The following is a 25,836-nucleotide window of genomic DNA, read 5'->3' as shown; positions in this document are numbered from 1 at the left end:
CCTTTTAGATTGGTCACACAGTTCTCTTAACATTGTTTCATTCCTGGAGATCCTTTTGTCTCTCTCTATGTCAGCTTCTATGCGTTCCTGTTCTCTGGTTTCAATTCCATCAATGGCCTCTTGCATCCTATCCATTCTGCTTATAAACCCTTCCAGAGTTTGTTTCATTTCTGTAATCTCCTTTCTGGCATCTGTGATCTCCCTCTGCACTTCATCGCATATGTCTTGTGTATTTCTCTGCATCTCTGTCAGCATGTTTATGATTCTTATTTTGAATTCTTTGTCAGGAAGACTGGTTAGGTCTGTCTCCTTCTCTGGTGTTGTCTCTGTGATCTTTGTCTGCCTGTAGCTTTGCCTTTTCATGGTGATAGGAATAGTTTGCAGAACTGGGACGAGTGATGGCTGGAAGAACTTCCCTTCTTGTTGGTTTGTGGCCCTCCTCTCCTGGGAGAACAGCGACCTCTAGTGGCTTTTGCTGGACAGCTGCACGCAGACAGGGCTTCTGCTTCCTGCCCAGATGCTATGGAGTTTATCTCCGCTGTTGCTGTGGGCGTGGCCTGGCTCGGGCTGCTGCTCCAAAATGGTCAAGTCGCGTTGGAGAGGGAGCGGCCTGGAGGCTATTTATCTCTGTAAGGGGCCTCCGAGCTCCCTGCAGCCCAGGGGATTAGGGTGCTCAGAGATCCCCGGATTCTCTACCTCTGGATTAAGTGTCCTGCCCTGCCCCTTTAAGACTTCCAAAAAGCACCCGCTAAAACAAAACAACGACCCCAAAAAAGTAATAATAAAATTAATTTGTAAAATTAAAAAAATTAAAATTAAAATAAAAAATGGCTGCTCGTTTTTCTTTATTCTCCGGCGCCAGGCTTCCTGTACCCCCTCACTCTTCTTGCTACCCTGATTCCCTAGTGTCCAGGGCCCCCTTTGCACGCACTGTGTCTGCGCTCTTGCCCGGATGGCTGGGGCTGGGTGTTCAGCAGTCCTGGGCTCCTTCTCCCTCCTGCTCTGCCTATTCTTCTCCCGCCAGGAGCTGGGGGGAGGGGCGCTCGGCTCTCGCGGGGCCGGGGCTTGTATCTTACCCCCTTTGCGAGGCGCTGGGTTCTCGCAGGTGTGGATGTGGTCTGGATGTTGTCCTGTGTCTTCTGGTCTTTATTCTAGGAAGAGTTGTCTTTGTTATATTTTCATAGATAAATGTCTTTTTGGGAGGAGATTTCCGCTGCTCTACTCATGCCGCCATCTTGGCTCCTCTTATGAAGTCTAATTTATCTATTTTTTTCTTTGGTTGCTCACACATTTGGTGTCATATCTAAGAATCCTTTGCCCATTCCAAGATATGAAGATTTGCCGCTATGTTTTTTCCTAAGAATTTTATTGTTTTAGCTCTTACGCTTAAGTCTTTGATCCATTTTGACATCATTGGTTTTTTAAAATCAATCAACTAATTAAATTTTGCTGAGATATAATTGACATAGCATGGTATTATTTTTAAATATAGACTTTACTGTTTTTATTGTAATAAAATACACATCATAATATCATTTTAACCATTTATAAGTGTACAGTTCAGATTCAGGCATTACATACATTCACAATTTGTGTAATCATCACCACTGTCTATATCTAAAACTTTTTTATCATCTCTAATAAACTCTGTACCTATAAATAATAACTCCCTCTTCCCTTTTGCCCCCCAGCTCCTCATAACCTCTATTCTAATTTCTGTCCCTATAAATTTACCAATTCTAGGCACTCCTAAGTGTAGATACATACAATATAAGTGGATTCATACAATATTTGTCCTGTGTCTGGCTAATTTCCCTTAGTATACTGATTTTGAGGTTTGTAGCATATATAAGAAATTTTACCTCCTTTTAGGGCTGACAGATTCCACTGTATGCATATGCTGCATTTTTTAAATCCAACATCCACTGATGGACACTTGAGTTGTTTTCACCTTTTGTCTATTGTGGATAATGCAGCTATATGAACATTGGTATAGAAGTACATATTCAAGTCCCTGCTTTCAGTTCTTTTGGACATATACCTAGGAGTGGTATTGCTGTGTCATATGGCAGTTTTATGTTTAATTTTTTAAGGGATCATCAAACAGTTTTCCACAGCAGCTGCACTATTTTACATCCCCACCAGCGATGTCTGAGGGTTCCATTTCTCCACATCCTCCCTAATACTTTTTATATTTTGTTTTGTTTTGTTTTTGGTAATTGCCATCCTACTAGGTGGAAGTGATATCTCATTGTGGTTTTTATTTGCATTTCCCTCATGACTAATGAAGTTGAGCATCTTTTCTTGTGCTTATTGGGTATTTGTATATCTTCCTTGGAGAAATGTCTATTCAAATGCTTTTCTCATTTTTGATCTGAGTTGTTTGATTTTGTTGGTGAGTTGTATATATGTATTCTAGATATTAATCTGTCAGATATATAGTTTGCAAATATTTTCTTCTATTCTGTAGGTTGACATTCCACTTTCTTGATAATATGTTTTAATGTTTTTAACTTTTATGAAGTCTAATTCATCTGTTATTTTCCTCTCTCATTGCATTTGCTTTTGATGTCATATCCATGAAATTGTACCCAAATCCAATGTCACAAAGTCTTTTCTTTTTTTCTGACTATCTCAGGGTTTTTATTGCTGTAAGGAACTTTCTTTTTTTTTTCCTGGTTTTCTTTCCCTTTTAAAAATTTATTATTTATTATTTATTTTTGATATCATTAATATACACTTGCATGAACAACATTGTGGTTACTAGATTCCCCCCATTATCAAGTCCCCACCACATACCCATTTACAGTCACTGTCCATCAGCATAGTAAGATGCTACAGAATCACTATTTGTCTTCTCTGTGCTATACTGCCTTCCCCGTGTGCCCATGCTACATTATGTGTGCTAATCGTAATGCCCTTTATCCCCTTGTCCCTCCTTTCATATCCATCCTCTCCAGTCCCTTTCCCTTTGGTAACTGTTAGTCCATTCCTGGGTTCTGTGAGTCTGCTGCTGTTTTGTTCCTTCAGTTTTCTCTTTGTTCTTATACAGATGAGTGAAATCATTTGATGCTTGTCTTTCTCCACCTGGCTTATTTCACTGAGCATAATACCCTCTAGCTCCATCCATGTTGTTGCAAATGGTATGATTTGTTTTCATCTTCTTTTTTTTGGTATCATTAATCTACAATTACATGAGGAACATTATGTTTACTAGACTCCCCCCATCACCAAGTCCACCCGCAAAACCCCATGACAGTCACTGTTTATCAGCATAGTAAGATACTATAGAATCACTACCCAGTCCCTTTCCCTTTGGTAACTGTTAGTCCATTCTTGGGTTCTGTGAGTCTGCTGCTGTTTTGTTCCTTCAGTTTTTTTTCTTTGTTCTTATACTCCATAGATGAGTGAAATCATTTGATACCTGTCTTTTTCCACCTGGCTTATTTCACTGAGGATAATGCCCAATAGCTCCATCCATGTTGTTGCAAATGGTAGGATTTGTTTTCTTCTTATGGCTGAATAATACTCCATTGTGTATATGTACCACATCTTCTTTATCCATTCATCTACTGCTGGACGCTTAGGTTGCTTCCATTTCTTGGCTATTGTAAATAGTGCTGTGATAAACATAGGGGTGCATATGTCTTTTTCAAACTGGGCTGCTGCATTCTTAGGGTAAATTCCTAAAAGTGGAATTCCTGGGTCAAATGGTATTTCTATTTTGAGCTTTTTGAGGAACCTCCATATTGCTTTCCACAATGGTTGAACTAATTTACATTCCCACCAGCAGTGTAGGAGGGTTCCCCTTTCTCCACAACCTCACCAACATTTCTTGTTTGTCTTTTGGATGGTGGCAATCCTAAGTGGTGTGAAGTGATATGTCATTGTGGTTTTAATTTGCATTTCTCTGATGACTAGCGACGTGGAGCATCTTTTCATGTGTTTGTTGGCCATCTGAATTTCTTCTTTGGAGATCTGTCTGTTCGGCTGCTCTACCCATTTTTTTAATTGGATTATTTGCTTTTTGTTTGTTGAGGTGCGTGAGCTCTTTATATATTATGGATGTCAGCCCTTTATCGGATCTGTCATTTATGAATATATTCTCCCATACTGTAGGATACCTTTTTGTTCTATTGATGGTGTCCTTTGCTATACAGAAGCTTTTCAGCTTGATATAGTCCCACTTGTTCATTTTTGCTTTTGTTTCCCTTGCCCAGGGAGATATGTTCATGAAGAAGTCGCTCATATGTATGTCCAAGAGATTTTGCCTGTGTTTTTTTCTAAGAGTTTTATGGTTTCATGACTAACATTCAGATCTTTGATCCATTTCAAATTTACTTTTGTGTATGGGGTTAGACAATGATCTAGTTTCATTCTCTTACATGTAGCTGTCCAGTTTTGCCAACACCAACTGTTGAAGAGACTGTCATTTCCCTATTGTATGTCCATGGCTCCTTTATCATATATTAATTGACCATATATGTTTGGGTTAATGTCTGGAGTCTCTCTTCTGTTCCACTGGTCTGTGTCTCTGTTCTTGTGCCAGTACCAAATTGTCTTGATTACTGTGGCTTTGTAGTAGAGCTTGAAGTTGGGGAGTGAGATCCCCCCTGCTTTATTCTTCCTTTTCAGGATTGCTTTGGCTATTTGGGGTCTTTTGTGGTTCCATATGAGTTTTTGAACTATTTCTTCCAGTTCGTTAGAATGCTGTTGGTAATTTGATAGGGATTGCATTGAATCTGTAGATTGCTTTGGGCAGGATGGCCATTTTGAAGATATGAATTCTTCCTGGCCAAGAGCATCAGATGGATTTCCATTTGTTAGTGTCCTCTTTAATTTCTCTTAGGAATGTCTTGTAGTTTTCAGGATGTAGGTCTTTCACTTCCTTGGTTAGGTTTATTCCTAGGTATTTTATTCTTTTTGATGCAATTGTGAATGGAATTCTTCTCCTGATTTCTCTTTCTATTAGTTCATTGTTAGTGTATAGGAAAGCTACAGATTTCTGTGTGTTAATTTTGTATCCTGCAACTTTGCTGAATTCCGATATTATTTCTAGTAGTTTTGGAGTGGAGTCTTTAGGGTTTTTTATGTACAATATCATGTCATCTGCAAATAGTGACAGTTTGACTTTTTCTTTACCAATGTGGATGCCTTGTATTTCTTTGTTTTGTTTAATTGCCATGGCTAGGACCTCCAGTACTATGTTGAATAACAGTGAGGAGAGTGGGCATCCTTGTCTTGTTCCCGATCTTAGAGGAAAAGCTTTCAGCTTCTCGCTGTTCAGTATGATGTTGGCTGTGGGTTTTTCATATATGGCCTTTATTATGTTGAGGTACTTGCCCTCAATACCCATTTTGTTGAGAGTTTTTATCATGAATGGATGTTGAATTTTGTTGAATGCTTTTTCAGCATCTGTGGAGATAATCATCTGATTTTTATCCTTCTTTTTGTTTATGTGGTGGGTGATGTTGATGAATTTTTGAATGTTGTACCATCCTTGCGTCCCTGGGATGAATCCCACATGGTCATGGTGTATAATCCTCTTGATGTATTTTTGAATTCGGTTTGCTAATATTTTGTTGAGTATTTTTACATCTGTGTTCATCTGGGATATTGGCCTATAGTTTTCTTTTTTTGTGGTGTCTTTGCCTGGTTTTGGTATTAGAGTGATGTTTCGAAGTATTCCTTCCTCTTATATTTTTTGGAAAACTTTAAGGAGAATGGGTATTAACTCTTCACTAAATGTCTGATAAAATTCAGCAGTGAATCCATCTGGAATGGGGGTTTTGTTCTTGGGTAGTTTTTTAAATTAAGTTTCAATTTAATTGCTGGTAATTGGTCTGTTATGTTTCGGTTTCTTCCTGGGTCAGTCTTTGAAGGTTGTGTTTTTCTAGAAAGTTGTCCATTTCTTCTAGGTTATCCAGCTTGTTACCATATAGATTTTCATAGTATTCTCTGATAATTCTTTGTATTTCTGTGGTGTCCATCATGATTTTTCCTTTCTCATTTATGATTCTGTTTATGTGTGTAGATTCTCTTTTTTTCTTAATAAGTTTGGCTAGGGGGTTATCTATTTTGTTTATTTTCTCAAAGAACCTGCTCTTGCTTTCATTAATTTTTTTCTATTGTTTTATTCTTCTCAATTTTATTTATTTCTTCTCCGATCTTTATTATGTCTCCTCTTCTGGTGACTTTGGGCTTCATTTGTTCTTCTTTTTCTAGTTTCAGTAATTGTAAATTTAGGCTATTTATTTTGGATTGTTCCTCCTTCATGAAATAGGCCTGTATTGCTGTATACTTCCCTCTTAGAACTTTCTTCACTGTGTCCTACAGAAGTTGGGGCATTGTGCTGTTGTTTTCATTTGTCTCCATATATTGCATGATCTGTGTTTTAATTTGGTCATTTTTCCATTGATTATTTAGGAGCATGTTGTTAAGCCTCCATGTGTTTGTGATCCTTTTTGTTTTCTTTCTGCAATTAATTTCTAGTTTTATACTTTTGTTATATGAGAAGTTGGTTGGTAGAATTTCAGTCTTTTCGAATTTACTGAGGCTCTGTTTGTGGGCTCGTTTGTGGTCTATTCTGGAAAATGTTCCATGTACACTTGAGAAGAATGTGTGTCCTGCTGCTTTTGGGTGTTGATGTGGCTTTTGTTCTGTAGATGTCTGTTAGGTCCATCTCTTCTAACATGTTGTTCAATGCCTCTGTGTCCTTACTTATTTTCTGTCTGGTTGATCTGTCCTTTTTAGTGAGTGGAGTGTTGAAGTCTTGTAGAATGAATGCATTAAATTCTATTTCCCCTTTTAATTCTGTTAGTATTTGTTTTACATATGTCCGTGCTCCTGTGTTGGGTGCATAGATATTTATAATGGTTTTACCCTCTTGTTGGATTGACCCCTTCACCATTATGTGATGCTCTTCTTTGTCTCTTGTGACTCTCTTTGTTTTGAAGTCTATTTTGTCTGATAGAAGTATCCAACACCTGCTTTTTTCTCCCTATTAGTTGCATGAAATATCTTTTTCCATCCCTTTACTTTTAGTCTGTGTATGTCTTTGGGTTTGAAGTGAGTCTCTTGTAGGCAGCATATAGTTGGGTCTTGTTTTTATATCCATTCAGTGACTTTATGTCTTTTGAATGTTGCATTCAGACCATTTACATTTAGGGTGATTTTCGCAAGGTATGTATTTATTGCCATTGCAGGCTTTAGATTTGTGGTTACCAAAAGGTCAAAGGTAACTTCCTTAATATCTAAGAGTCTAACTTAACTCACTTAGTATTACAAACACAATCTAAAGGTTTTCTTTTTTTCTCCCTCCTTTTATTCCTCTTCCCTTCTTTATATATTAGGTCTCATATTCTGTACTCTTTGTCTATCCCTTTTTATTACCTCTGGTGACAGCTATTTAACCTTAGGAACAATTCCATCTATAGCAGTCCCTCCAAAATACACTGTAGAGATGGTTTGTGGGATGTTAATTCTCTCAGCTTTTGCTTATCTGGAAATTGTTTAATCCCTCCTTCAAATTTAAATGATTATCTTGCCAAATAAAGTATTCTTGATTCAAGGACCTTCTGCTTAATTGCATTAAATATATCATGCCACTCTCTTCTGGCCTATAAGGTTTCTGCTGAGAAATTTGATGTTAACCTGATTGGTTTTCCTTTGTTCTAATTTCTCTCACTGGCTGCTTTTAATAGTCTGCCCTTATCCTTGATCTTTGCCATTTTAATTATTATATGTCTTGGTGTTGTCCTCCTTGCATCCCTTGTGTTGGGAGATCTGTGCACCTCTATGGCCTGAGAGACTATCTCCTTCCCCAGATTGGGGATGTTTTCAGCAAATACTTCCTCAAAGACACTTTCTATCTCTTTTTTCTCTTCTTCTCCTTCTGGTACCCCTATGGTACAAATATTGTTCTGTTTAGATTGGTCACACGGTTCTCTCAGTATTCTTTCATTCTTAGAGATCCTTTTTTCTCTCTGTGCCTCAGCTTCTTTGTATTCATCTTCTCTAATTTCTATTTCATTAATTTTCTCCTCCACCCTATCTACTCTAATTTTAATACTCTCCATTGTGCACTTCAATGATTGGATCTCCATCCTAAATTCATTCCTGAGATTTTTTTATGTTAAGGTATGATTGATATACACTCTTATGAAGGTTTCACCTGAAAAAACATTGTAGATACTACATTTACCCATATTATCAAATCCTCACCCATACCCCAATGCAGTCACTGCCCATCAGTGTAGTATGATGCTACAAATCCACCATGTGCCTTCTCTGTACTACACTGTTATCCCTGTGATCCCCCACACCATGTGTACTAAACATAATACCCCTCAATCCCCTTCTCCCTTCCTCCCCACCCACCCTCCACACCCCTCCCCTTTGGTAACCACTAGTTCATTCTTGGAGTCCCTGAGTCTGCTGCTATTTTGTTCCTTCAGTTTTGCTTCATTGTTATACTCCACAAACGAGGGAAATCACTTGGTGCTTATCTTTCTCCACCTGGCTTATTTCACTGAGAATATTATCCTCGAGCTCCATCCATGCTGTTGCAAATGATAGGACTTGTTTCTTTCTTATGGCTAATTAGTATTCCATTGTGTATACTTACCACATCTTCTTTGTCCATTCATCTACTGATGCACACTTAGGTTGCTTCCACATTTTGTCTATTGTATAAAGTGCTGCAATAAACATAGGTCTGCATCTGTCTTTTTGAGCCTGAGAAGTTGTATTCTTTGGGTAAATTCCAAGAGATGGGATTCCCTGGTCAAATGGTATTTCTATTTTTAGTTTTGTGAGGAGCCTCCATATTGCTTCCCAGAATGGTTGAACTAGCTTACATTCCAACCAGCAGTGTAGGAGGGTTCCCCTTTCTCCTCATCCTCACCAGCATTTGTTGTTCTTAGTCTTTTTGATGCTGGCCATCCTTACTGGTGTGAGGTGGTATCTCATTGTGGTTTTAATTTGCATTTCCCCGATGATTAGTGATGTGGAGCATCTTTTCATGTGTCTGTTGGTCATCCGAATTTCTTCTTTGGAGAACTGTCTCTTCATATCCTCTGCCCCTTTGTTAATCTCGTTATTTGCTTTTTGGGTGTTGAGGCATGTAAGTTCTTTATATATTTTGGATGTTAACCCCTTGTTGGTTATGTCATTTACAAATATATTCTCCCATACTGTAGGATGCCTTTTTGTTCTGTTGATGGTGTCCTTTGCGTACAGAAACTTTTTAGTTTTTTTAGTTTGATGTAGTCCCATGAGCTCATTTTTGCTTTTGTTTCCCTTGTTCGAGAAGATGCATTCAGGAAGAAGTTGCTCATGCTTATATTCAGGAGATGTTTGCCTATGTTGTCTTCTAAGAGTTTTGTTGTTTCGTGACTTACATTCAGGTCTTTGATACATTTTGAATTTACTTTTTTGTATGGGTTTAAACAATAATCCAATTTCATTCTCTTGCATGTAGCTGTCCAGTTTTGCCAACACCAACTGTTGAAGAGGCTGTCATTTCCCCATTGTATATCCATGGGTCCTTTATTGTATATTAGTTGACCATATATGGTTGGGTTTATATCAGGGCTCTCTAGTCTGTTCCATTGGCCTATTGTTCTATTCTTGTGCAGTACCAAATTGTCTTGATTACTGTGGCTTTGTAGTAGAGCTTGAAGTTGTGGAGCATAATCCCCCCAGCTTTATTCTTCATTCTCAGGATTGCTTTGGCTTTTTGGGTTTTTTTTGTGGTTCAAAATGAATTTTAGAACCATTTGCTCTAGTTCATTGAAGAATGCTATTAGTACTTTGATAGTAATTGCATTGAATCTGTAGATTGCTTTAGGCAGAAAGGCCATTTTGACAATATTAATTCTTCCTATACATGAGCACAGGATATGTTTCCATTTATTGTTATCTTCTATAATTTCTCTCATGAGTGTCTTGTAGTTTTCAGAGTATAGGTTTTTCACTTCCTTGGTTAGGTTTATTCCCAGGTATTTTATTCTTTTTGATTCAATTGTGAATGGACTTGTTTTCCTGATTTCTCCTTCTGCTGTTTCATCGTTAGTGTATAGGAAAGCAACAGATTTCTGTGTATTAATTTTATATCCTGCAACTTTGCTGAATTCAGATATCAGATCTAGTAGTTTTGGAGTGGATTCTTAAGGGTATTTTATGTAGAATATCATATCATCTGCAAACAGTGACAGTTTAACTTCTTTAACAATCTGGGTGCCTTTTATTTCTTTGTGTTGTCTTATTGCTGTGGCTAGGATCTCCAGTAATACGTTGAATAAAAGCGTGGAGAGTGGGTATCCTTGTCTTGTTCCCGATTTTAAAGGAAAGGCTTTCAGCTTCTCGCTGTTAAGCATAATGTTCACTGTGAGTTTGTCATATATGGCCTTTATTATATTGAGGTACTTTCCCTCTATACCCATTTTGTTGAGAGTTTTTATCATGAATGGATGTTGAATTTTGTTGAATGCTTTTTCAGCATCTATGGAGATGATCATGTGGTTTTTGTTCTTTTTGTTAATGTGGTGGATGATATTGATGGATGTTCAAATGTTGTACCATCCTTACATCCCTTGAATAAATCCCATTTGATCATGGTGTATGGTCCTCTTGATGTATTTTTGAATTCAGCTTTCTAGTATTTTGTTCAGTATTTTTGCATGTCTGTTCATCAGGGATATTGGTCTGTAATTTTCTTTTTTGGTGGGGTCTTTGGCTGGTTTGGTATTAGAGTGATGCTGGCCTCATAGAATGAGCTTGGAAGTATTCCCTCCTCTTCTACCTTTTGGAAAGCTTTAAGGCGTGTGTGTATTAGGACTTCACTAAATGTCTCATAAAATACAGTGATAAAGCCATGTGGTCCAGGGGTTTTGTTCTTGGGTAGTTTTTTGATTGCCAATTCAATTTTGTTGCTGGTAATTGGTCTGTTTAGATTTTCTGTTTCTTTCAGGGTCGACGTTGGAAGGTTGTATTTTTCTAGAAAGTTGTCCATTTCTTCTAGGTTATCCAGTTTGCTGCCATATAATGTTTCATAGTATTCTCTAATAATTCTTTGTATTTCTGTGGTGTCCATCCTGATTTTTTTTTCTCATTTCTGATTCTGTTTATGGGTGTAGATTCTCTTTTTTTCTTGATAAGTCTCGTTAAGGGTTTATCTATTTTTTAAAATTTTCTCAAAGATCCAGCTCTTGCTTTCATTGATTCTATTCTTTTATTCTTCTCAATTTTATTTATTTATGCTCTCATCTGTATTATGTCCCTCCTTCTACTGAGTTTGGGCCTCGTTTGTTCTTCTTTTTCTAGTTTCAATAATTGTGAGTTTATACTGTTCATATGAGATTGTTATTCTTTCCTGAGGTAGGCCTATATTGCAGTATACTTCCTTCTCTCTTGGTACTGCCTTCGCTGCATCCCACAGATGTTGGGACGTGGTGCTGTTATTTTTATTTGTCTCTGTATATTGCTTGATCTCTTTTAATTTTGTCATTGATCCATTGAATATTTAAGAGCGTGTTGTTGAGCCTCCATGTGTTTGTGAGCCTTTTTGTTTTCTTTGTGCAGTTTATTTCTAGTTTTATAACTTTGTGATCTGAAAAGTAGGTTGGTAGAATTCCAATCTTTTTGAATTTACTGAGAATCTTTTTGAATTTACTGAGGCTCTTTTTGTGGCCTAGTATGTGGTCTATTCTGGAAATTTTTCCATGTGTACTTGAGAAGAATGTGTGTCCTGCTGCTTTTGGGCATAGAGTTCTGTAGATATCTGTTAGGTCCATCTGTTCTAATGTGTTTTTCAGTGCCTCTGTGTCCTTACTTATTTTCTGTCTGGTTGATCTGTCCTTTGGAGTGAGTGGTGTGTTGAAGTCTCCAAAAATGAATGCATTGCATTCTATTTCTTCCTTTAATTCTGTTAGTATTTGTTTCACATATGTCGGTGCTCCTGTGTTGGGTACATAGATATTTATAATGGTTATATCCTCCTGTTGGACTGACCCCTTTATCATTATATAATGTACTTCTTTGTCTCTTTTCACTTTCTTTCTTTTGAAGTCTATTTTGTCTGATACAAGTACTGCAAAACCTGCTTTTTCCTCCCAATTCTTTGCATGAAATATCTTTATCCATTACTTCAGTTTTAGCCTGTGTAGGCCTTTGGGGTTGAAGTGATTCTCTTGTAGGCAGCATATAGATGGCTCTTGCCATCTTGCGGGGGGTTATAATTTTTTTTTGGTATCATTAATCTACAATTACATGAGGACCATTATGTTTACTAGACTCCCCCCATCACACAGTCCCCCAAAAACCCCATTACAGTCACTGTCCATCAGCGTAGTCAGATGCTGTAGAATCACTACTTGTCTTCTCTGTGTTGCACAGCCCTCCCTGTGCCCTCCCCCATTATACATGCTAACCATAGTGCCCCGTTTCTTCCCACCCCCTTATCCCTCCCTTCCCACTCATCCTCCCCAGTCCCTTTCCCTTTGGTAACTGTTACTCCATTTTTGGGTTCTGTGAGTCTTCTGTTGTTTTGTTCCTTCAGGTTTTTCTTTGTTCTTATACTCCACATATGAGTAAAATCATTTGATACTTGTCTTTCTCTGCCTGGCTTATTTCAGTGAACATAATACCCTCTAGCCCCATCCATATTGTTGCAAATGGTAGGATTTCTTTTGTTCTTATGGCTGAATAATATTCCATTGTGTATATATACCACATCTTCCTTATCCATTCATCTACTGATGGACACTTAGGTTGCTTCCATTTCTTGGCTATTGTAAATAGTGCTGTGATAAACATAGGGGTGCAAATGTCTTTTTCAAAGTGTGCTGCTGCATTCTTAGGGTAAATTCCTAGGAGTTGAATTCCTGGGTCAAATGGTATTTCTATTTTTAGTTTTTTGAGGAACCTCCATATTGCTTTCCATATGGTTGAACTAATTTACATTCCCACCAGCAGTGTAGGAGGGTTCTCCATTCTACACAACCTTGCCAACATATGTTGTTGTTTGTCTTTTGAATGGTGGCGACCCTTACTGGTGTGAGGTGATATCTCATTGTGGTTTTAATTTGCATTTCTCTGATGACTAGCGATGTGGAGCATCTTTTCATGTCTCTGTTGGCCATCTAAATTTCTTCTTTGGAGAACTGGCTGTTCAGCTCCTCTGCCCATTTTCTAATTGGATTATTTGCTTTTTATTTGTTGAGGTGCATGGGCTCTTTGTATATTATGGGTGAAAAACCTTTATCAGATCTGTCATTTATGAATATATTCTCCCATACTGTAGGATACCTTTTTGTTCTATTGATGGTGTCCTTTGCTGTACAGAAGCTTTTCAGCTTGATATAGTCTCATTTGTTCATTTTTGCTTTTGTTTCCCTTGCCCGGGGAGATATGTTCATGAAGAAGTTGCTCATTTTTATATCCAAGAGATTTTTGCCTATGTTTCTTTCTAAGAATTTTATGGTTTCCTGACTTATATTCAGGTCTTTGATCTATTTTGAATTTACTTTTGTGTATGGGGTTAGACGGATCCAGTTTCATTCTCTTACGTGTCCAGTCTGGCTGCTTTTAATACTCTGTCCTTGTCTTTGATCTTTGCCACTTGAATTATTCAATGTCTTGGTGTTGTCCTCCTTTGGTCACTTGTGTTGGGAGATCTGTGGACTTCCATGGTCTGAGAGACTAATTCCTTCCCCAGATTCAGGAAGTTTTCAGCAATTATTTCTTCCAAGACACTTTCTATCCCTTTTTTCTCTCTTCTTCTTCTGGTACCCCTATAATGCAAACATTGTTCTGTTCAGATTAGTCACACAGTTCTCTTAATATTCTTTCATTCCTAGAGATCCTTTTATCTGTCTTTGCCTCAGATTCTCTGTATTCCTGTTATCTGATTTCTATTCCATTAACTGTCTCTTGCACCTCATCCAGTCTGCTCTTAAATCCTTTCTTTGTTTCATTTCTGTTATCTCCCTACTGAGTTCATCCCTTAGCTCTTAAATATTTCTCTGTAGTTCCATTAGCATTCTTATGACTTTTATTGTGAATTATTTTTCATGAATATTGGTAATTTCAGTCTCACCAAGCCCTGTCTCTGCTGTTTTGAGGGATTTTGGACTGAAGAAGGTTCTTCTGCCTTTTCATGGTGATGGGAGTGGTTGCCGGCGAGTGGTGTGTGTGTCAGCTGGGAGAACAAAGTCCCTTCCTCCTTGCAAGTTGCCTTGCCTGTCTCTGCTGTCTGTGCTGGTTTACCACACACAGAGAATAGCCTCTGGGTTATTCCACTGAGCTGCCATGGGCAGGGTGGCTTCGAGATAGCCTATGGCAATGCGGAGGTCACAGGCCCGCAGTGCATGTTCTTCTGCAAGATCAAAGCCTCTGTGCTTCCCAGACTCTGTGCCATTATCCACTGTCTGTGTCAGTCAACAGCACACAGGGATAAGCCTCTGGGTTAATCTCCTGAGCTGCCATGGACAGAGCAGCCCTCAGGATGGCTGAGGGCATTGGCGGGGGTCACAGGCGAGCGGTGTATGTTCTGCCATGAGAACAAAGCCCCTTTGTGCCTCCCAGACTGCACTGGTCTCTGCTGTCTGTGCCAGTCAACTGCACTCAGGGAGAAGCCTCTGTGTTAAGGTGTGTGGTTGCTGTAGGTGGGGCTGGTCCCTGGCTCTTCTGCAGCAATGGTGGGTCAGGCAGTTTGCTTGCAGTGCTGGGGGTGGGGAAGGAATGGCAGTCTGCTTATCACCATGAGGGGCTTTGGAGTTGTGTTGCCACCCAGGGGGTTAGGGTGCCTGAAGTTCATTAAGGTTCCCAGCCCGCTGGGCTGAGTGTGTCAGGACAATTTTGTCTACCTGTTAAACCCTTGTCCCTTTAAGACTTTTAAAGTGCCTGCTTTTCTTTTGTCCCAGGGCAGCTGGCTGTGGGAACCTGTTCATAGTCTTAGTCTCAGATTTTGCTTTTCTGCTCCTCTAATTTCCAGAGCACCATGCGATGTGTGTGTGTTCCTGGTGCAGATTACTAGGGCTGGTTATTTAGTAGTCCTGTGCTTCCAATCCCTCCCCACTCTGATTCTTTTCCTCCCACTGGTGAGCTGGGGTTGGGGGAGTGCTTGGGTCCTACCGGGTCACAGCTTTTTATCTTACCCTTTTTCGTGAAATGTTGGGTTCTTGCAGATGTAGCCTGGCTGGTGTACTGTCATCTTCTGTTCACTCTTTTAGGAATAGTTGTATTTGCTGTATTTTCAAAATATATATGGTTTTGGGAGGAGATTCCTGCCACCCTACTCATGCAACCATCTTGAGAATCCCCTTACTATCTTGACTTTTATATTGTCCCCTCAACCTGTCTCCCTTTCCCCCTATGTGTGTGTGTGTAGAGGGTTACACAGGCATTAAAGGACCACAATTCTCCCATTCAACTTCTGAAAAGGGTAAGCCTCAAATTGCAGTTAGAGCTGCAGAGACAGCTTCAGGGCTGTCTCACTGAAGTGTCCCTGGCCTCAGATAGCCTGGCTTCTGGCTTCACAGGCCCATTCCCAGAGAATGCTCACTGGCGAATGACAATTTTTCTAGGCCTTGTGTGCCCACACAGAGGCTGGGGAGAAGTCTAGCTTAGAGGACTGGATCCCAAAGCTTCAGACCTCAAGGGAGAGCCAGGACAAGAATTTAGCCCCAAGTGTAGAGAGGGACAAGTCTAGGAGGCCTGAAATAGAAGAGCATCAAGTATGGGAGGCAGGAGTTGGGATCTTCTTGCCCAGGCCACAGGATTAGCAGACACCCTTGTGAGCAAGATCCCTTGGTTTCTCCACTGGAAGGAACAGTTTCCTCCCAAAAGTACCTTCAGTAAAAGGGAGAGGAGCTTTTTTCACTGGTGGTATCCCAGGAAAAAAGGAGAAGTCAGGAAGGTCCATTAAAAGCCTAGTCAGTGTCAGCCTCTCTGAGAAGCCCAGGCCCAGGTTAAAGCGAAGCTGTTCTTCATGGCACTGGAGACACTGATGTTCATGAGGACATGGCTGTCATGGGCCTGATCCTAGAGAAGAATCTGGAACTCAGGCATGGAGAAAAATCAGCACCAGGAGGAAGTCCAGGCCTAGAGTCCACACATTCCTGCAACTACAGAGTTCCTCCCTACAGATCCAAGGAAAGTGACAGGTACGTCATGCAGTCATCACACAGGCCCTGAGCAGCAGAGCTGTCTCAGATGACTCAGAGACCAGGATGGTATCCCTAGGAAACTGTGAGATTTAGAGAATCAGCAATGTTGTTCCTGTCTCCCAGGGAGCCTGCTTCCCCATCCAGGCCCCACCTGCATAGGCCAAAGATGCCAGATACCTCCAGCTGCCCTCTCTACTGTCCAGGCTCTGTCCTTGGGGATGTGTTCAGCCAGCAATCCTTCTCAACCCCCTCCTAAGAAGAATATTTCTCTCAAATGAAAATTGCAGTACATGTAGAGAAAATATATTAGTTGTCATGCTAGCACATCCTTCAAAGAGGATAGACTCTATTTCTCATAACCAAGGGTATTTATTCTTTCCAAATAGATTTGTTTATTCCAGTAGCTGAGTGGTTTGGGGTATATGTTTTGGAAATCTCAGGAGTCTGGGCTTAGAGGAAGGAAGGAGTTAGCTTCACCTTATACTGAAGGCCTGTTGGGTTTCTCAAGGCTTATCAGGACCCTAGAGAGAGCTTGACCGTGGCACTGTGAACCCGCCCCCATCCCAGGTTCACTGCTCCTGCTCAGATGCTGTACTTTTTAAAATACTTTATTTTGTTTTTCATAATACTGTCATTACAAAAAAATACAAAAAAACTACTATAAAAACATTCAGGGGCTTGTCAAAGTGAGAAAACCTAGACCCCACCCCAGGACCTGGCTGAAGCAGTCTTCCTCTAGCTCCTTCACTATTTGACCTTTATACAACTGTGGGAGTGGGGTGGGTCATACAGGCATCAAAGGGCTGGAGAGTCCCACACACAGCCTCCATGAAGGGTAAGAAATAAGTAGCATCACATATCACAAAAATGGGATTTGGAAATTTGGGGGTGGCAAGGCCCTGAGTTCAGAGGTGTGGGGAGAAACCTGTGACCCTGAATCTCTTGGTGGGGAGTAGTTGCCACCTGACCCCAAAGCTCTTTCTCTTCCTGATGAAAGCTGGGACATGGACCCTGCCCCTACATCTTAACCCTAATACAGCAGGCCCTCTTCCCCTCCCTCCACCCTTGCACACTCCTGAGAGCAGCAGGGAGAACAGAACTTCAGCTCTGCAGGGCCTGCCAGGGAAGCTGTCAGGGCGGCTCCTGAGTGCCCCATTCACCTCCCTGCCCCAAATGAAAAGTGTCTTGTGCTCAGTGGCCTGGTTCATGGGTATGGGTTACAGACCTTCCCTTCCTATCTCAACCCCAGAGAGGCACAGACAGCTCAAGGTGAATGCTTTGTGTGTGTGCGTATGTGTTCAATAACGCTGGACACTGTGGACCTGGGGGTGAGGCTAGGATGGGAAAGCAGTGTCCTTTCTTCTTCCCCCAACAGGAGGAAGCAGAAGGGAAGGGGGAAAGGAGAGGTATTAGCAAAGCTGAGAGGGGAAGGAGGACATGCTATTTACAGGCGTGGACATGGAATCTCTATATCTTCAAGTAGCATTCAGGTCACTCTCCAGCCACTTGAGTGGAAACTAGATTCAAAGCTAGTGACATGAAAATTGACCCCTGACCTGGGCTACCTCTCCCCACTTCCCTCCCACTCCCCCAAGGCAGCCCAGCTCTGAAAGGGTCATGGACAGGAACATTTTCCTGAAAACCATTGGCTTTTTTTGCATTTTAGAAAAAGTTGCCAGTGTCCAGTGGACATCAGGCTGGGTGCACAACAGGCTGGGTGAGTGGGGGGGTATTGCTGTGGTAGACTCTGGGCCAGCTGGGGCAGAGCCTAGGAACAGGGTAGGTGTTGCTTAAGGATCTGTCGTGTCTGTGGTGGTAGTCTGTCTGGGAAGCGAACTTTGAACTCGACAATGAGGTCTCCTCGTTGGGTGGGCACCTTTGGGAAAGGAAGGCCCTCCCCTCGGAGTCTCTTCACGGTGCCTGGCTTGATGACATCATTACAGGGCAATGGGATCACTCGGCCATCGATGGTTGGAATGTTCACGGTGCAGCCACACAGTGCCTGGGGAAAACGAGGCAGAGAGTGATTGGGAAGGGAGGGAAAGATTGAAGTAGGGAAAGAATGTCCCCATGATTCCCCCAGCACACACTCACACCCACACACCCTGCACCAGACCCCACCTCCTTAAGGCTGATCAGGGCACTGTAGAGCACGTTGGTGCCATCTCGGCGGAAGTGTGCATGCGGCTTATCTTTGAGCACGAAGACAATGTCAGCAGGGATGTTGTCAGGTGTGGCATCACCCTCTTTGGGGAAAGTGATCTTGGTGCCTTCCTTCCAGCCACGCTTTATGACAATGTGCAGGATCTTGTCCTCTGTGCGTACAGTTCGCCCGTCAGGATTGAGGCGCCGTCTTGTGATCTTCATGCGCTTGGTGGAGCCGTGGTAGATCTCCTCCAGCGATACCCGCAGCTCATGCACCACAGGCGGGTCCTGCACCTTGCGCCGAGGGTACAGTGGTTCTGGGGCTCGCCTTGGACCCCTACTCAACCCATTGAAGCCAAAGCGGCCAAAGGCACCAAATGGGTCTTCATCTTCATCCACATCCATGTCATCTGGGTCAAAGCCACTGAAGGGACGAGTGGAGCGGCTGCTGGCAAAGAAGATATCGAAGGGGTTGGAGCCACCAAAGAAGGAGGCAAAGGTGGCGTGGGGGTCCCCATGAAAGGTGTAGTGAAAGGAGCCACTGGAGCCACCTGAGGGACCACCGCCGGTCTTCAAGCCTGGAGGAAGAAGAAGTTAGAAGAAGCGCAGCTGGTCCTGGCCCTACCCCAGTACCCTCTCCTGGCCCTCTAGCTAAAGAAGCAAACTTTAGTTCCCACAGAGAGCGCTGGCCTAATAAAATAAGAAAAGTCTCTGGCAAGATTAATTTATAATTAATTGTGTTTAATTGTATTTGATAATAAAAAACACATTTTGAGGCTCAGAGAGGCTGGGTTACCCAATAGGTGGAAAAGCTAAGACTAGAAGACTTGGAGGATGTGACTTCCAGTCCTGTAATCTCTTCCATGTACCATGACCACAGCACCTTGGGTGGCTGGTGTGGGATCACATTACAAGCCATAGTTGGCTCCCAAATCTCTGCTTATATCTGAAGACATACAGGGCAAGAAGCAATCAGACAGAATTTGACCACACAGGGGGCTAGTAAGTGACCTGTCTCAAATAAGTGGGGATATGGTCTTGGAGGAAGCCCATTCTCATTCTGCTTCATGGTTTATTCTTTCCCTGACTCCTGTCAAAATGGAAAATCAGGAGGACCCCAAAAAGCAGGGAAGCTCATTAGCTTGGAGATGAGAGCTGTTTCTCCAGAAAAAGTTTTCTAAATGCTTTGTTCCCACACTCAGGGCTCACAGTGTTGCACAACTGCAGGGGGTGCTATTCACACATTGGACTGACATAGGCTACAATGCAAGTGGAGCTCCCTACACCCTGTAAATGAATGTCAGAACAACTAAAATACATGAATAAGCTGGCATACTGCTGCTCTATCTGTGGAGTCAGGTCTGGTCTAAGGAGCTCAGATTCCTTGAGGGAGTCTTCATGGGGGGATGGTAGTGGTGGTGATTGGCATAATGGGGGGTATGGGGAAAAGTGAGGGAGAGAGTTAACACTGAGAAATTATCTAGATTTTGTAGACTGAGGGGTTAGGCCCAGGCTGGGAGAATGGACTCTTCTCTTTGAGGCCTTTTACCTAGAATTTCAATTGACTGCGGAAGCCTGAGCCTAAATTAGCCTCTTACTTCTAGGACCACAAGGACAGATTTGAGTTTCATTAGGGAGGCCAAGTGGCAGGCAGTTCAGAGACTTGTGGCAGCTGCCTCTTCACCCCTCTCCTAAGACTCAGGATCTGTTCTTCTTCTGTTGAGGGTCTGATTATTAGGTGAGTTCAAGAAGCGTGGCAGAGCTCAGTGAGAGATGGAGGGTGGACTGATGATAGGAGTGGCTAGTTTCTCTGTAGGGATTCCTGCTACCACCCCCTTTTCAAGCTGGGAACAACTTGTCCCCAGCTGGAACTGTGAGCAGCATCTATGTACACAACTGTTCTGGCTGGCTTTGTGGAGGGGAGGTGTGGGGGTAGGGCAGACAGAAATATAACCTGAATTTCCAAGGCTGCTTCTCCCTCTCCAGACCCTGGATGTCTCCTTAAATTAGTGCTGCATTCTCAGGAGCCTTCTTGGGATATAGATCTGTATCAGAACCCAGTGTCTGGGCTTAGGGCCTGAGTTTTGCTCTTCCCTCTGGCTTGGTCCCAGTAGCTCTCCCAGCTCCTGCCTGTGAGGTGAGGCCAAGTGGAAGCCAAGTGGACGCCAAGTGGAGGAATGAGTGCAATTCCTAGACAGGTCACATGGTGGCATGATGCCTGCATTGCTTCCTTTCTCCCCACCCTACCCGTCCCATCCCTCCATCCCAGAGAGAAAAATTTCTAGTTAGGCAAATACTGGGGATTCCAGCAGATGTCTGTGAATCTGGGAGTTGGCAAGTATAGTAGGTGAGCGAGGAAAGTGGAAGAACTAGTGGCATGAAGAATATGAAGAGAGGGTTGGGAGGACTGGGGTACACAGAGGTTGGAGCAGGGGCCACAGAACAGAAAGCGAGGAGGAGGAGAGAAAAAGAACTTTTTCAGCAACTACCCTATCCGGTACAGTACCTATCATTAGCCTATCTAATTTTGAGGCTAGAGTAGGGAAAGTGGGGAGGAGAATGTGGAAGAAAGGTGGGTGCTGTTGGGGAGGAAGGACAGTTCTTCCTGGGAAGGAGAGTCCACAGCTGTGACAGTGTCTCTTAATATAGCCTGACAGGTGTCTGTGGCTGGCGGGTGGCAGGCAGCCCTGAGGGGCAGGCCCAGAATTAGCAGCTACATCATGCCTGTGGGATGTGCTGGGAGGGGCCACCCTCTCAGAGGCTTTATTTGGGCCTTTCCTGCCACCCTGTGCATGGCCACCAGCTACCCTGGGAGGGGGCAAGATGCCAGCAGCAGTTCCCCTTCCATCCTTGGATCCTTGCCACTTCCTCAGGGAGGTGAAGCTCTACTTCTGTTCTGCTGACCTGAAGTGGGCAGGGAGGGGGAGGGAAAGGGACAGCTATCTCTCTAGCTCAGAGATCCAGTGGTTAATTCCCAGGCTGCTTAAGGGCCAAACTTTTATGCTGATAAATGTAAATGCTCTGTCCTCAGAGAGCCAAGCCACACACTCCCTTTCCCTAACCTTCCCCATCAGCCAATGAAGCAGCAAGGACTTCAGGCAGGACTAATAAGGCTGGCCAGCAAAGAAGGCAGGGGAAAGGCCTTTGGTTCTAGCTTCAGACCTCTCTAAGGCCTGAACTTGAGGAGGGAGAGGGGCAGAGAGAGGCAGGGGAGAGCCACGGTAAGCTGAGGCTGGGGAGTGGGTGGTCTCTTCTTTCCTTTGGGTGTCAGTGCTGGGAACACTTACCTCCCTCACCCAGTCCTCAGCCTCCAGTTCCCTGCTATGAGAGCGGGGTACCCAGGACCCCAGACAAGGACAGGGGTCCAGTGTCAGCCTGGAGCACTGCCCTCTTACCTTCCTCCCCATACTGGTCATACAGGCCGCGTTTCTTAGGGTCACTCAGCACATCATAGGCCTCTGCAATCTCCTTAAACTTCTCCTCAGCATTGGGTTCTTTATTCTTGTCTGGGTGGTACTTCAGGGCCATCTTCCGGTAGGCTTTCTTAATCTCATCCTCATTGGCTCCCGAAGGGATCCCAAGAATCTTGTAATAATCCTTCCCCATCACAGCCACTGGACCAGCACTGGTCTCCTTGTTTCTGAAAGAAACCCAGGGCCAATCCTTGATGCCCCCACTCCCTTCAGACCCGGCCCTGCTCCTTAAGATCCTGCAATCCCTAAATAACTCACTGTGTGACTTTCAGCAGGTTATGCCTGTTCTGTGGGCCTCTGTCTCCCCATCAGTAAAATGAAAGGTTTGGACTAGATGATCTCTTCCAGCTCTGACATTTTAGGATTCTGTCATTGTTTCCTCAGCTCCTGGGTTTCCCTAGCAGGAAGCTGGGGCTGTAGCCAACTTCTTGGAGCTGAGCTAAGGCCCAGGTCCCTGGGTCAGGCTGAGGAACCCCCAGAGAGGCCCTGCTGAGTGAGATGGCACCATGGACTGATAGACACACGCACAGAAGCTAGTGAAGATCAGTGTACTGAGGTCACCTGAGCATCGTGGCCTCCTACGCCATGCCTGAGGCATGGTGCCCAGGCTAAGGGCAGTTGGGACAGTGGCCCAGGACTGGCAACAGGCCTGGGTCTTCATCCAGCTGTCCTGGCCAGCCAGGCTGAGTCAGGGTGTGGATGCCTGGAGTTTTATCTGCCACTGGAGACCCCAGGCCTCCCTGCCCCCCACTCCCCAGACCATGCTAAGCCTCACGTGTGACTCAGATCAGAGGATGACTCACAGCCTTTGGAAACCGCTGTTTCTAACTCCCTTATTAGCAGGGGGGTGACAATGTCCTTCCCCCAACCAGGGCAAGAGTTCCCTTTACTCATTTCCCAGCGTCTATACACAAGATCGTGTGTGAAGACATTTCTGTCACCTAAGTACCAGTGTTCATGAACAAAAGTCATCCTGGGAGTAGGACCCTTTTTAATCTTAGTATTAGGAGACAACTAACTGGGCACTTACCATTATTTCCTTAATACCCTTCCTACCAGTCCCTCCCTCTTACCTGCCCCATGGTTTAGGATCTGGCCCAGTGCCAGGCCCACACTCCTCTGATGGTTCCTTCTAAGGTGCATGGAGCAGCATTGGTTATGTGAGGGAGAAACAGAGGGCTCTAATTATTCCCTTCTAATTTCCCTCCACCCAGGTCCCTGTGTGTACCTATGAAGGGGAGGGGACTTTCCTGTATGTAGTTACTTGAAGGACTGGCCAGAAGCCACTCTCCAACCCTTCTGACACTGGACAACCACTGCCAAAGCCCAGAGAACCAGAGTCTTTCTAGCAATGTCCTGGGCTGGTAGCCACAGCTGAGGCCTGCTTTTCTGCTTCTGACTGCTTCACAGAGGTATAAAGGGTTTCCTGGCAGGAGTGAGGGCCGTAATGGGTAAAGGGAGGCCTCAATGCCCCAGGTAGGCACAGACACCAGCCCAAGCTCCTTCTCCCACAGGGCCTGTGCAGGTGGCTGAGTTGACTCATGGTTCTGGGAGTCACCTCACTCTGACGAAGAGAAGGCTCCACAAGGGCTGGAGCTCCCCCTACGAGCATGTCACGCCTGGTGGGGGAAGCTGGGGTTGGAGGAGGCAGAGAAGAAAGAGCATCTGGGGGAGGGCAGCCATTTTCGGAAGCAGCAGTAAAAGCCGTCTGAGAGGGAGCTGGGGGTGGGCTGCCATTTCTGCCTCAGCCCACACCTTCTTTCCCCTGGAACTGGGAAGGAACTCTAGCACACCAAATGGGTGCCGTCAGAGAACTATAGCAACTTCTAGGCAGAGGGCAAGTGGCATGGCTTGCCAATATTCCCACCCTCTTGTTGTCCCTGCATTACCTTTTTATCCGGCCAGTTTCCTCCCTGGCACCCACCTGCCAGCTCTTCTAGACCTGTAATTCTTTTGCCTCCAGAGACACAAGGCAAGCTCTTTCAGGAACTGCTTTTTCACCCCCTCTTCTCCTCCCTCCCACCTTCCCTCCCCTTACCCACAAGCCACGTGTTGGGATGACAAAGAAGCCCATGGCATGGCACTGGCACTCTGATGGAGAAGAATGAAGAGAATCTTAATGTAGAGGCAGGAATGAGAAGTGAAGAGAAATGGCAAGGGGGACTGGTGTAGGGAGGGGAGATGGTGGGTACAGAAAATGAAGTACTGAAGGAGGGGGATGAGGGGTGACAAATGGAAATAGCTGTGGTGGAAAATGGTTACCAATGTGTTGAAAGAGAAATGTAGAGTTGAAATATTGGAGGAGATCTTTGTGGAAAATGGATTTCTGAAGGGTTTGGTATAAAAGATGAAGGATAAAGGGTTCAGTTCATTCAAATGTACAGGTGAGGTAGAAGATGGGTTCTTACATGGAATGGGGATGGAATGGGGATGAAATGAGGATGAGATGGAGGAAGCAGGCAGGCAATGGAGGGGGATGTGATGTGCAGAATTTGACTTGGTATGAGTATGAGTGCCCTTCTTCAGAGGGACTTACCGAAACTTTACAAACCCATTCAGCGTCCAGGCTCGAAGTTTTAAAGGCTCCAGCTGAATTTTAAACATCAAGCTGGCTAAGAAGTCTTCTCCCCAGAAGTGTGGGAAGCTCCGGAAAGCTCCTCGGGCCTGTAGTGGGGGTGCTGCTGGGGATGGGCAGGAGAGCACTGTGCGCTTAAACATGCCCAGCCCAGCCCCTCACCTCTGATCGCTCCACTGGAGCCTGCTGGGAAAGCTGCAGCTCTGGAAAGCCACCTCCTCAGGTTCTCAGAGACACTTGCCCAGCAAGCCCTGTCCGCTGCAGCAGGAGCTGGACCTGATCCCTAGGTGTGGAGAGTGAAGGCACAGGGTCCCTCTGCTCTCAGGTGCAGCGTGTCTGGCTGATTGTGAATGCCTGTATGGCAGCGTGGCAGTAAGGCCGGCAGTGCGAGCGTGTGCTGGTTGGTGAGTGGCAGCGTGGTATACCTGTGACAGGTGTGATTGTCTGTGAGGGCCCGAGAGACAATGAGTTCCTCTCGCTTCTCTCTCCGGGAAGGACCCAACCCCAAACCCCATGAACCTACTCAATGAAGTCACTGACGGGGAGTCTCCTCCCTCGCAGATGGGCAGGGCGGGGAGGGGCGGGGCAGAGCAGAGCTCGGCGGGACAAAAGGCTAGGCGAGAGGAGAGGAGAGGAGAGGGGGCTCGGGCGGGGGAGGGTGGTCGGTGATGTCACCGTCGCTAGTGGGCTCGGCCCGCCCGGCTCAGAAACGCCTCCGCCCAGCGGAACCCAATCCGACCCAGCCCGACCCTTCCCCGGCTCAGAAGCTGGCTGACCCCTGTAGGAGGGTCGCGGACATCGAGCCCTTTACAGACCCTGAGTGCCTGCACCCCCATGACAGAAGAGCCGATGGGCCCTCAGTGTCCCAACCCCCCAACACCAGGACCCTTGGCTTCGCTACGCCCCCGTTCCCGGGACCCCCGAGTCCTGGCTCGGCCCTCACCGGTGAGGAGCTGCGGACACCGCCGCGGTCCTTCAGACAGCCGCTGCCCCCTCCCCCGACTCCAGCTCCGCAGCCTCCACTCGGGACAGGAGTCGCCTGCCCGCCGGCCGCAGACAGCGGGCCGGGGAACCCGCCCCACGGCTCCGCCTCCGCGCCATCCATTGCACCGTCTGAACGTTAGTCAGCTCAGCCTCTGTTGTAATTGGACAGCTTTCAACGAGTGGCCCAGTGATAGCCGCCTATTCTCCGCCCCTGTCACCCGGCCACACGCGCACACATTCCAGGCAGTGATTGGTGTGTGTATGATTGGTCCACCCTGGGATCAATCAACCACACCTCTCTGCTGTCTCGTCTTGTCATTGGTGAAAGGGCCAGAGGGCGGTAACACCATGCGCCCTTTGATTTTATTGGTTGTACTGTAAGGCTCAGACCCGAGCGGGGGGCAAATATATTATTAGTCCAATCTCGGGTTTGAGAAGGTGGGACGTACTGGCCACCTCTCGAATCCCAGGAGAATCTTCTAGAACCCGT

General features: G+C 44.5%; 1 protein-coding gene and 1 long non-coding RNA gene across 7 annotated transcripts in view; one reads left to right on the top strand and one right to left on the bottom strand.

The window, feature by feature from the left end:
- LOC118913938 (uncharacterized) overlaps positions 1 to 25,836 on the top strand; it is a 61,245-nt gene that overhangs the window by 12,273 nt on the left and 23,136 nt on the right. The window lies entirely within an intron of this gene.
- Positions 17,669 to 25,441, bottom strand: DNAJB5 (DnaJ heat shock protein family (Hsp40) member B5). Of its 6 annotated transcripts, none has more exons than XM_036888302.2 (5): positions 25,306 to 25,431; positions 24,324 to 24,468; positions 21,710 to 21,954; positions 18,291 to 18,892; positions 17,669 to 18,171 (listed from the first exon to the last, which is right to left on the bottom strand). In XM_036888302.2, the coding sequence occupies exons 2-5, from the start codon at positions 24,389 to 24,391 to the stop codon at positions 17,938 to 17,940; spliced, it is 1,149 nt and encodes a 382-aa protein (XP_036744197.1). In that variant the 5' UTR covers positions 24,392 to 24,468; positions 25,306 to 25,431; the 3' UTR covers positions 17,669 to 17,937. The 6 variants fall into 6 exon arrangements, with proteins under 6 accessions (XP_036744197.1, XP_036744198.1, XP_036744196.1 ...); XM_036888303.2 differs by having other exon boundaries at positions 24,324 to 24,465; XM_036888304.2 differs by lacking the exon at positions 24,324 to 24,468 and adding an exon at positions 23,826 to 23,878 and having other exon boundaries at positions 17,670 to 18,171; positions 25,306 to 25,429.

The sequence above is a fragment of the Manis pentadactyla genome, chromosome 3 (assembly GCF_030020395.1).
Source record: "Manis pentadactyla isolate mManPen7 chromosome 3, mManPen7.hap1, whole genome shotgun sequence".
In the NCBI taxonomy this organism is placed as follows: domain Eukaryota; kingdom Metazoa; phylum Chordata; class Mammalia; order Pholidota; family Manidae; genus Manis; species Manis pentadactyla.
This window is presented reverse-complemented; position numbering and strand designations above follow the sequence as displayed.

What these genes read in the sequence shown, in the direction of transcription:
- DNAJB5 (XM_036888301.2), bottom strand. Translation starts at nt 24,505, where the DNA reads ATGTTTAAGCGCACAGTGCTCTCCTGCCCATCCCCAGCAGCACCCCCA. An exon ending in AATGGGTTTGTAAAGTTTCG is followed by an intron (nt 21,955 to 24,323) that starts GTAAGTCCCTCT and finishes GGTTTCTTTCAG; the next exon opens with AAACAAGGAGACCAGTGCTG. An exon ending in CCCTGATCAGCCTTAAGGAG is followed by an intron (nt 18,172 to 18,290) that starts GTGGGGTCTGGT and finishes CGTTTTCCCCAG; the next exon opens with GCACTGTGTGGCTGCACCGT.